This window comes from Oncorhynchus gorbuscha, linkage group LG16, assembly GCF_021184085.1.
Source record: "Oncorhynchus gorbuscha isolate QuinsamMale2020 ecotype Even-year linkage group LG16, OgorEven_v1.0, whole genome shotgun sequence".
Taxonomy (NCBI): Eukaryota; Metazoa; Chordata; class Actinopteri; order Salmoniformes; family Salmonidae; genus Oncorhynchus; species Oncorhynchus gorbuscha.
In genome coordinates, this window is record NC_060188.1 from 62,273,029 (window position 1) to 62,284,948 (window position 11,920).

Below are 11,920 nucleotides of genomic sequence, written 5' to 3' on the forward strand. Positions count from 1 at the left end.
CATTAGTATTCAGACCCTTTGCTATGAGACTCGAAATTGAGCTCAAGTGCATCCTGTTTCCATTGATCATCCTTGAGATGTTTCTACAACTTGATTGAAGTCCACCTATGGTAAATTCAATTGATTGGACATGATTTGGAAAGGCACAAACCTGTCTATATAAGGTCCCACAGTTGACAGTACATGTCAGAGCAAAAACCAATCCATGAGGTTGAAGGAATTGTCCGTAGAGCTCCGAGACAGGATTGTGTCGAGGCACAGATCTGGGAAAGGGTACCAAAGCATTTCTGCAGCACTGAAAGTCCCAAAGAACACAGTGGCCACCATCATTCTTAAATGGAAGAAGTTTGGAACCACCAAGACTCTTGCTAGTGCTAGCCACCCGTCCAAACTGAGCAATCGTGGGTGAAGGATGTTGGTCAGGGAGGTGACCAAGAACCGAATGGTTACTCTGACAGAACTCTAGAGTTCCTCTGTGGAGATGGGAGAACCTTCCAGAAGGACAACCATCTCTACAGCACTCCACCAATCAGGCCTATATAGTTAGAGTGGCCAGATGGAAGCCACTCCTCAGTAAAAGGCACATTACAGACCACTTTGAGTTTGCCAGAAGGCACCTAAAGGACTCTCAGACCATGAGAAACAAGATTCTCTGGTCCGATGAAACCAAGATTGAACTCTTTGGCCTGAATGCCAAGCGTCACGTCTGGAGGAAACCTGGCACCATCCCTATGATGAAGCATGGTGGTGGCAGCATCATGCTGTGGGGATATTTTTTAGTTGCAGGTTCTGGGAGACTAGTCAGGATCGAGGGAAAGATGAACAGAGCAAAGTACAGAGAGATCCTTGATGAAAACCTGCTCCAGAGCGCTCAAGACCTCTGGGGCAAAGGTTCAACTTCCAACAGGACAACGGCCCTAAGCCCACAGCTAAGTCAACGCAGGAGTGGCCTCAGGACAAGTCTCTGAATGTCCTTGAGTGGTCCAGCCAGAGCACGGACTTGAGTTCGATTGAACATCTCTGGTTGTGCAGTGTCGATCCCCATCCAACCTGACAGAGCTTGAGAGGATCTTCAGAGAAGAATGTGAGAAAGTGCCAATCTTGTAGAGTCATACCCAAAAAGACTCAAGGCTGTAATCACTGCCAAATGTGCTTCAACAAAGTATTGAATAAAGGGTCTGATTACTCATGTAAATGTGATATTTTATTTGTAATAAATTTGCAGACATGAGGAAAGTGTGTGAAGCATTTATCTGTGCTCTGTGAAGCATTAATTTTGGCTGCAATTTCTGAGGCTGGTAACTAATGAATGTATCCTCTGCAGCAGAGGTAACTCTGGGACTTCCTTTCCTGTGGCAGTCCTCATGAGAACCAGTTTCATCATTAAGCTTGATGGTTTTTGCGACTGCACTTGAAGAAACTTTCAAAGTTCTTGACATTTTCCACATTGAACGACCTTCATGTCTTAAAGTAAGGATGGACTGTGGTTTCTCTTTGCTTATTTGAGCTGTTCTTGCCATAATATGGACTTGGTCTTTTACCAAATAAGGCTATCTTCTGTATACCACCCCTACCTTGTCACAACATAACTGATTGGCTCAAACACATTAAGAAGGAAAGAAATTCCACAAATTAACTTTTAACAAGGCACACCTGTTAATTGAAATGCAATCCAGGGGACTACCTCATGAAGCTGGTTGAGAAAATGCCAAGAGTGTGCAAAGTTGTCATCAAGGCAAAGGGTGGCTACTTTGTAGAATCTCAAATATATTTAGATGATTTTTTAAACACTTTTTTTGCTTACTACATGATTCCATTTGTTATTTCATAGTTTTGATGTCTTCACTATTATTCTACAATGTAGAAAATAGTAAAAACCCTTGAATGAGTAGGTGTGTCCAAATGTTTTTATTGGTACTGTATTTTCTACATACTTTTATATCTGGTTTGAGTCTTTTAAGTTTACACTGAAAACGTTTTACCATCCAGATATTTTTTTACATTTTATATACAGTATATTTTTTTGAAGTGGTGGTCCACCACTACTAAATAAATATAGGGGAAACACTGTTTCACTTCTTTATGACAAATCTAGACAAATAATCCAGAGTTATGATTAGGGTAGCAAAGGGTCGGAAACTTTCCTCAATGGCAGTAGCCATTGCACGGATTGAGGGAGACAATGCCATCCTGTCTGATGTTCAGACTCTGCTTGCAGATGTAAGAGAAGAAATCCGTACCGCCCTGCCCACTTCACTGTTGCTCCAAGCATAGGAAACTGCAGTTCTGAAATACATCAAAAAGCGTGAAGACTTCTGCCTGAAACCCATACACGCTGCAGCGTACATGTTGGACCCCAAGTATGCTGGCAAGAGCATCCTGTCTGGTGCAGAGATCAACAAGGCCTATGGTATCCTTGGCCTGGATGAGGGCAAGGTTCTTGGCAGTCTGGCGAAGTACACTTCCAATCAAGGGCTTTGGGATGGAGATGCAATATGGCAGTCATGCCAACATATCTCAGCCACCTGGTGGAAGGGACTTTGTGTATGCAGGCTCTTTCCCCTGTTGCCTCTATTATCCTCCAAATCCCACTAACATCAGCGGCCTCAGAGCGCAACTAGTCTTTGTTTGGGAACACACACACCAAAGCACGCAACAGGCTGACCAATACAAGGGTTGAAAAATTGGTGGCCTGACAACGAGCCATCCTCAACAAGGTTGGAAAGGGATGAGTCTGATGTTCAAGAGGTGGACATTGAGGAGGTCCAGGGAGAAGACATGGAAGCCTGAGAGGAAGACAACCAAAGCTTTAGTTTCTAGACAATCATTTTGCAGATGTATGTTAAATGTTTTTGAGAGATGAGAAGGATCATTCAATATTCCCTTTCTGTTGTTCAGTGAAATCATCCCATCTGAAGAGTCAACTCATTTAATTAAAGTTCAACCCGTTGTGTTGAAACACCGTTCGAATTAAATATATTTGAAGGATTTAATCATTTGCAATTGTCTACTTATGATAAGGTAAAATGTTTATGTTTCTGTCTCCATATGATATGGTAAATATATCCAATGCAAAGATCTACTTTTAAATGATATTAATATTAATTTCCATATATTTCTGTTAATTCCCATATATTCCCATTAATTTCCACAGAAAGTTTCCACCTCTGAATAATCCCCAAAATGTGCAACCCTAGTTACGATGCAGTCTGAAGCCTTGAGTAAGATGCATCATCAGTCCTGTGCCTGTCGTGACTTCCCACAAACCATGGCAGTCCTCTATAGTCTTCCCTGACGGGCTGCAACGGAAACTGGATCTGGCAGTGACGAACTGATGACAGAGCCATCCCTCCAAACTTTGGAGCTCTCTGGCACATGATGGCTTGCCTCTATGTAGTCCTGTGTGAACCTGGCATTCCTACCATACAAATGGAGAAGCCAACTCCAGTCCACGCTGGAGCTGAATGTCATGTTTCATTTACTGAGATTGAAGAGTATGTAACGCTTCTAGCTGACTGTGGAATCCCCTGCTAGGATAGCTTGGACAGGTTCCAAACAGTGGAAGGAGAATATCAGGGAGCGTTTAAGTGTGGTTTTGTGTTGGGCCTACCAAGTTTGCTTTGTGGCCAGAGCTCAGAAGTGGAGACACATTCTGAAATGCAAGCAGAGGACAAAAAGACCCAAATGTGAGCTGGTTTTCAATGACTAATGCTTTAGAGGCTTCAGCATCACCGATTGACCTAGGCCGGTCCCATAGAAATACAATAGATTATATTTCTATGGCCAATCCGCCATATGTTGAGCCAATTTTCCATTCCTCCCCTCTCCCTGAAGTGTGCGCTTGTTCACTCACCCTCAACTAGTGTATTTAAAAAATCATTGAGTTGGTGTGCAGATAGTGTCTACCATTTTGGTATTCTTATGCCAATTTAATGTTCTTAAATCCTTGAGGGGGAGTGAACGAGTACACACCCTAGGTTACAGTCTCCCTCTGGTACCCTCAGCTGGGTGGCTCACAGTCTCACAACTCTGCTTTTGTCACTTTTTTTAAAATCGACTCAATGTAATATTCCCTGAAGAGTTACTCATTTATAATGAAGCGTCACTTTTCTACAAATTAGGTGTTTTATTTTGTAGATCACTGAGAAGGTAACTTAGAGGGACTACATATCTGTGAATCTGTCTGGGCTGGGGAATAATGGAGCCTGTTTCTGTCATGTTGAGAGTCATTAGTTGTGGTGACAAGGCTGAGTAATCCTCTGAATTAATGCCCTTATGCGTCATCTTCAGAATGGGGCTGAAGCTGAGAGTCTGGCACAAAGTATGTCTACCCCTATCTTGAGTGCCAGACTTTACAGCTACGGTGTTGGAGTAGCCTATATTCAATATTTGGAGCCAGTTGTCTAGCTCCATGGAATTATTGTCTTCCACTTTCAAACCTAATACATGTTTAACATTTGGATTCATTAAATATGCATACTTCCTCTCCTTCCTTAAGTTGGAATGCTGATCTGAAATTATTAGAAAGGTGATGACAACCTTTCATCCTAGTTCTGTCAGATCAGTGAAATATGCAAGGAAGAAAGGGAACTATACATTTTTTAAATGTTTGCATGGGGCCATAGGCGACACAATCCCTTTTCCAGATGTCAGGGGTTTATTCAGTGATATTGTGAACGTTGAGGATAGAAATAGAATAGAATGAAATATAATTATATTCTAAAACTAGAATGAATACAACTGACACAATTCCATATATCATATCTGTTCTACACCATACATTTCTATCTTAATGTTCTGTAACGTAACATCCTCCTGAACAGGCCCCAGGGTTAGTGGGATGTGTCAGGACGTGTTGGAGGAGCTCAGGGATGGTTGAGATGAAGTCAGGAGCTTGTTTCACCTCATTCCTCACCCTGCTCTACTGTCTACAGTGCTCCTCAGCTGTTGTGAACATGTGTGGAGTTGACTCAAGCTGTGGCAGGCGAATGCAGTGTCAATTCACATCATTGTTTGATAGGTTTGTTTAAGTACTTGCTAGAGACAAGACATTCTCGCTCTTCTCCTACAACACTGTGATATGTATTTGAGAGTCTTTCCGTGACCATTTTTTTCCCATTAATCCACTCTCCAGAACAACTGTGGTTTTGGCCAGCTCTTCCTTTGACTTTCTACCTGTTGTTTTTGACTGTGTCCATGTTTGTTTTGTTGAAGGTGATTGGAGGGTCAGGGCTGCTGTACACCTGCTACACCTCCTGTCACTACTGCTCCTGCCCAGCCTTCGCCTACACTGTGCTCAGGAGGAACGAGAGTCTACTGGTGAACACACAGACATAATCCATGTTTCAATCATTAATAGAGCACACAGCCATAAACTACAAAGACATCAGACAAAACATGCATAACTGAGCAAGACAAGATGTGGAATTCCATCATTCAGGGTTTCCACCCCCTGAAGGCAGTCACATGTTGATCTGTATAACAGTTCATTATTAGCAAGACCCTGGCACTAGTGTTTAAACATGTTCATCCCGTATGACTCTCGGGAGCACAAAGCCAAAAAGTCCCTGAAGTCCCATAAATCCTCAGCTGCCTCTGAATATTTCCCTGAATACAGAATCTATCCATACTTCACAGTGAGGTTGACAACACTACTCCCCCTCTCTCCACATACATCCAGAGCTGTCTGTGTTGTTTTAAGGGCATTGCAGACCCTGTCATCGTCATTGCGACCCCGTCATGGATCAGTTAGGGCAGACCAGGGGAAGTGCCACAGTCTCCACTGGGGGTTTCGCATGGAGCCTATTGCCTGGACAGTCTACAAACCATGACAGCCCTGCCTCCCTGCTCTAGGTCCACAACCAAGCAGGAGAGACACCACTGTACTGTACTGTACTTTTACTCTGAGAAGTCTCCCTGAGCTTATTTCTGCCCAATGATTTTTGGGAATATAATACATTCTGCCTGCCTTTATTACATTGGTATGACAAATTCTGACATTGTAGAAGTGTTATTAATTTTTTTAAATAAATGTAATAACCATAAGTTTAAAAATTAATTAAAAATTTAACAATTAAAAATTTAAGTCATACATAGAGGTAACTGCCAATATAAAGGAATCGCCAACGTAGTGACTTAACAGGGCATTTGTCCACCATGAGCTGCCAGAACAGCTTCATTGTGCCTTGGCACAGATTCTACAAATGTCTGGAACTCTATTGGAGGAATGGGACACCATTCTGTTTCGTTGGTGGTGGAAAACACTGTCTCAGGCCCGCTCCAGAATCTCCCACAAGTGTTCAATTGGGTTGATCTCTGGTGACTTGAGACTGACACACACACCTTTTAAACCCCCCTATGCTCCTTTGAGACCCCACTTTCAAAGTCTCTGAGATCTTTTCTTCTAGCCATGGTTAGCCAATATAATGGGCAACTGGGCATTTTATACATGAACCTAAGCATGATGGGATGTTATTGCTTAATTAACTCAGGAACCACACCTGCGTGGAAGAACCTACTTTCAATGTCCTTTCTATCCCATTTACTGAAGTGAATGGAATAGAAAGTATTTTGGCAGTTACCTGTATATTAATCATAATTTTTAAGCATTTCTGCAAACTTGCCTGAACTTCAATTCTGTCTGAGTGACACACAGAAAAGAAAAGCTGCATACTCTCATGGCTCCAATGCAATAGATTTACTAAGCTGCCTTCATCAGGGTTTATTCTCTTTCTCTCTCACACACGCACGTATTGTCACTTCCCTAACATTCCTCCTCCTGTTGCAGTGCAAGCACATCCTGGCCGCCTACCTCAGTCAGGCCATGGGGCTGTCCCAGCAGGAGGCCCTGTCTGACCAGCAGATGTCCAGCATCCTTTCTGGGAGAGCAGCAAGAACTGACACGTAGAGCACCAGACCCCCAGGTCACTCATCCAGACCTACATGTAGAAGACCAGACCGCAGCTACAGACCCAGAGCACAGAGACGTAGAGCACCAGACCCCCAGGTCACTCATCCAGACCTACATGTAGAAGACCAGACCGCAGCTACAGACCCAGAGCACAGACCAGACCGCAGCTACAGACCCAGAGCACCAGACCCCCAGGTCACTCATCCAGACCTACATGTAGAAGACCAGACCGCAGCTACAGACCCAGAGCACAGAGACGTAGAGCACAACCCAACAGGTCACTGATCCAGACTCAAAGCCACACAGCACCATCTGAGACCAAGCTACTGCAGCACATCCTGAGGAGAGATGTTTAAAAGGCAAAGCTGCTGTATAGTCTCCTCCAGTCTGTCTGCATGTGTGAAGATGATGGCTTTATGGCTTTTAGGTCATTGTGCTGTTCTTCTAGAACTCTGGTGTGGTTCTCCGCTTTCTGAAAATCAAAAGACAACCGATGTTGCTGTTTTTTGTGAGTGTTCATGTTCTTAATCTGTTCATTGACTGTATTTTAAGACTCTCCTTTTATATGAAAATGGTTGTTATATGTAGGTTGTGTAAACTCTTGTAAGAATATGAGTCTGACTTGTAACAATATGAACATTTTATTTGTATTTTTTATTTAACCAGTCAAGTCATACATAGCTTTTATTGACAAAATAATTCACCATACAGATTTTCTCATGTTAAATAGCAGTATTGGTTTAGTTGTCAGTTGAGTGAAATAATAATTGAACATCATTGACGTTCAGACATTCTACTGCACTGTTGGAGCTACTAACATAAGCTTTTCGCTGCACCTACTATAACACCAGCAAAACTGTGTACACAACCAATACACTTTGATTTGAACCACAGTTAACTGTTTAGGCTACTGGTTAGCGACATCAATACTGTAACACATTTGCGAACGCACAGGTTGGAAAACTACATCAGCTTGTTCTTGTATGGTTTTCTTCTTAAATTGTAGGAAGGCTTCATTCACAAGTCAGGCTTGTTGAAGGCTTTTACAACCCACTGTATGTTGCAGGGTTGGGGCAATTCCATTTCAATTCAATCAACTCCGGAAGTAAACAAATGCCAATTCCACATTTTTCTCAGTAAGAAGCATTTGGGGAATTGGAATTTGAGTTTACTGAATTGTAATGGAATTGAACCCTTATCTTGATGCTAAGGTCACATTTGAATGAACACATAATAGTAATACCAGTATAGTGTAGTCTCCAGTGGAATGTACTTGAAGTTTGGCACACTCCTATAGTTTAGCCCTTGAAGTTGTAGAGGTGATGGTTGATGTGTATGGTGAAGAAATAGAAAAACTAAGAAATTAAACACAATGGAAATACTGTATTTGTTGGACCCTGTGCTAAGACAACACTTGTCTTAAATTCCTTTTAGAAGTTAGTGATACTACAGAGGTTTTGTATCATTTCAGGAAGTAGTTTTGAAAGTAGTGCTCACTATCGAAAACTGGTCCCCCAAAATCTTCGCAATGACATTTTCACAATGATATGTTACATCCTGCAATTTGTTTTCCTCTCCTGACGTTTATATGATAAGTTACGAATTCCAATTCGTACAGTATGTTTGTACAAATTTGTAAGTGCTTAAGATCCCGTTCAATCTAACTTTGTGAACACAAAAACAGTACACAACACAGTTTAATATCACAGCAAGGAGGCCCTTCCATAGCAGAGGAAAACCACCTTAATTTTAGCACAGATTGTATGCCGTCACATCCAAACTGGGTCTCGTTAAACTGGATTTATTTTGTGGAGGTCTGGTTTCCTGTTTTTGATAGAAAACCACATCTAATTTCAGCCAGTTGAAAGGAAAATAGACTGTCACAGCTTCTTAGAAAAGAGGCCATTGTCCACAATGCCAACCAACAAAACAAAGGCAAGCTCATCAGTTGGTGGTCAAGTACAGGGAGAAACATCTTCAAACCGAGAACGATGCACTGTGTCAGACTCACTGGTACAAAAATACAATTTTACAACAATGAAGCATATTTTTGTCTTTCACAGAACAAGCACTTGTCAACCCTACAATCTCGTTAGGCCTAGCGTTCCCTGCAGGGTTTTTGTCAATTCAACATTTCTGAATTTAATTTGAATAGGCCACACCCCAAAAGAAGCAGGATTTTAATTTCATTTTAATTGGAGGAAGTGGAATATAATTCAAAGCAATTCAAAATAAATAAAATTGTCATGTAATTTAATTAAACTTTCTTTAATGCAAATTCAATTCAATTGCTGCTTCCTATCAGGTGTGGCCAATTCAAATTAAAGAATTGAATTGGAATTACAGAGCAACCCCAACCCTGGAAATTTGTTTCATTCAACAAAGAGGGATCTCCTCAGCATTGCATTGACTGATTTGGCTTGGTGTAGTGAAGTGGTGTATTTAGGAGTTCTTACTAAGTGAGGGGGATGGAGCCACATGGCTCTTAGCTGCTATGCTAGGACATGGGCAGACCGTACACCGTGGAAGTGGTTGATCCTACAGTTTGACAATATTGAGTATTAAAAGCTGCCTGGTTTGTTCCAGGACGCAGGAATTTGCCAAGTGGGCAAACTATCACAGCTATGTCCATGTCAGCTGTGTGTGTGTTAGTCCATGTGAGGGTTGTATTATGGGCCTTCTAGGGATGCCAAGGGAAGAGGGTGACATTCAGATGTGTAATATACAGTTGAAGTTGGAAGTTTACATACACGTACATTGGAGTCATTAAAACTTGTTTTTCAACCACTCCACAATTTTCTTGTTAACAAACTATAGTTTTGGCAAGTCGGTTAGGACATCTTTGTGCATGACACAAGTACATTTTCCAACAATTGTTTACAGACAGATTATTTCGCGTATCACAATACCAGTGGGTCAGAAGTTTACATACACTAAGTTGAATGTGCCTTTAAATAGCTTGGAAAATTCCAGAAAATTATGTCATGGCTTTAGAAGCTTCTGGTAAATCATGTCAATTAGCCTGTGTCAATTGGAGGTGTACCTGTGGGTGCATTTCATGGCCTACCTTCAAACTCAGTGCCTCTGCTAGATATGGGAAAATCAACAAGACCTCAAATTTTTTGGGGACCTCTGCAAATCTGGTTCATCCTTGGGAGCAATTTCCAAATGCCTGAAGGTACCACATTCATCTACATGTACAAACAATAGTGCGCAAGTATAAACAGCATGGGACCACGCAGCCGTCATACTGCTCAGGAAGGAGACACGTTCTGTCTCCTAGAGATTAACGTACTTTGGTGCAAAAAGTGCGAATCAATCCCAAAACAACAGAAAAGGACCTTGTGAAGATGCTGGAGGAAACAAGTACAAAAGTATCTATATCCACAGTAAAATGAGTCCTATATCGATATAACCTGAAAGGCCGCTCAGCAAGGAAGAAGCCACTGCTCCAAAACCGCCATAAAGCCAGACTACGGTTTGCAACTGCACAAAGATTGTACTTTTTGGAGAAATGTCCTCTGGTCTGATGAAACAAAAATAGAACTGGTTGGCCATAATGACCTTCGTTATGTTTGGGGGAAAATGGGGAGGCTTGCAAGGGGGTGGCAGCATCATGTTGTGGGGGTGCTTTGCTGCAGGAGGGAATGGTGCACTTAACAAAATAGATGACACGAGGCAGGAAAATTATGTGAATATATTGAAGCAACATCTCAAGACACCAGTCAGGAAGTTAAAGCTTGGTCGCAAATGGGTCTTCCAAATGGACAATGACCCCAAGCATACTTCCAAAGTTGTGGAAAAATGGCTTAAGGACAACAAAGTAAAGGTATTGGAGTGGCCATAACAAAGCCCTGACCTCAATCTTATAGAAAATGTGTGGGCAGAACTGAAAAAGGGTGTGTGAGCAGGGAGGCCTACAAACCTGACTCAGTTACACCAGCTCTGTCAGGAGGAATGGGCCAAGATTCTCCCAACTTATTGTGGGAAGCTTGTGGAAGGCTACCCGAAACATTTGACCCAAGTTCCACTCAATTTGGTAGCATTGCCTTTCAATTGTTTATGTAAACTTCTGACCCACTGGGAATGTGATGAAATAAATAAATGCAGAAATAAATCCTTCTGACATTTCACATTCTTAAAATAAAGTGGTGATCCTAACTGACCTAAAACAGGTTATTTTTACTAGGATTAAATGTCAGGAATTGTGAAAAACTGAGTTAAAATGTATTTGGCTAAGGTATATGTAAACTTCTGACTTCAACTGTATAACAATAAGTAACACAGATGTGTTTTCTGATATGATTTAGGCTATGTTGAACAAGAGCCCCCAAAAAAGTCAGCATTTTGTTAAGAATAACAATGTAAATATCATTTTAAAGGGAGATTACATAACTAAGTCATCAAGAATTTCAAATAATGAGGCATTTGTAAGGTTGACATGATTTTCTTGCGAATCTCTAAATATCCTGTTTCTGAATTTTAGATTACTCATTACTCTGTCTGCCCACCACATACTTATATTCCTGAGCTTTCTCCATGAACTATAGAAGCCATGGCATTTTCAAAATTCAAGCAGAGCACAATAACACCACAAGTTTATATTATGTGTAAGAATACTTTCCCAATCCGAGCTGTGTTGTGGGTGTCCTCTCACTTGAGATGTTGCTGTTGAGTCAAAACTGGTTCCACTGGGCAGAGTTTCCTATATATGTTTTTATGCAACACCAGTAATGAAGAAGTCCGATATAGCCCATGACGAACAATACAATACACACCTCAGCCAGGTTTCTCAAATTTGAGCTACATGACTAATCAAATACCAAACGGTAAACATTGAACACTTGATGCATATTATGTTTGGAAAGTTAAGGCTTAGAAAAATGTGTGTTTTAAGTTATGATATGGTCAATGTGTAGGAATGGTAAATTAGGTGTTCTCATAGTAATCAGTGGATTCATTTCACAGTCCTGAAAATCCAGTTAGCTTCAACAAAATGAAATAAAAATC

The 11,920-nt window shown here is 41.4% G+C and overlaps 1 protein-coding gene across 2 annotated transcripts in view; it reads left to right on the forward strand.

Moving 5' to 3' along the window:
- zswim7 (zinc finger, SWIM-type containing 7) overlaps nucleotides 1-9,706 on the forward strand; it is a 22,208-nt gene extending 12,502 nt beyond the window's left edge. Inside the window, exons 4-6 of one of the 2 annotated variants that reach the window (XR_006832292.1) lie at nucleotides 5,215-5,319; nucleotides 6,788-7,006; nucleotides 7,106-9,706. Coding sequence is in view for 1 of the 2 variants with exons in the window: in XM_046303614.1 (XP_046159570.1) it covers nucleotides 5,215-5,319; nucleotides 6,788-6,907 (225 nt within the window). In the remaining variant the exon portion in view is untranslated. Of the gene's footprint in view, nucleotides 1-5,214; nucleotides 5,320-6,787; nucleotides 7,061-7,105 lie in introns of those variants that run through there. The other variant, XM_046303614.1, reaches the window with a different exon arrangement.
- Nucleotides 9,707-11,920: the final 2,214 nt, after the last annotated feature.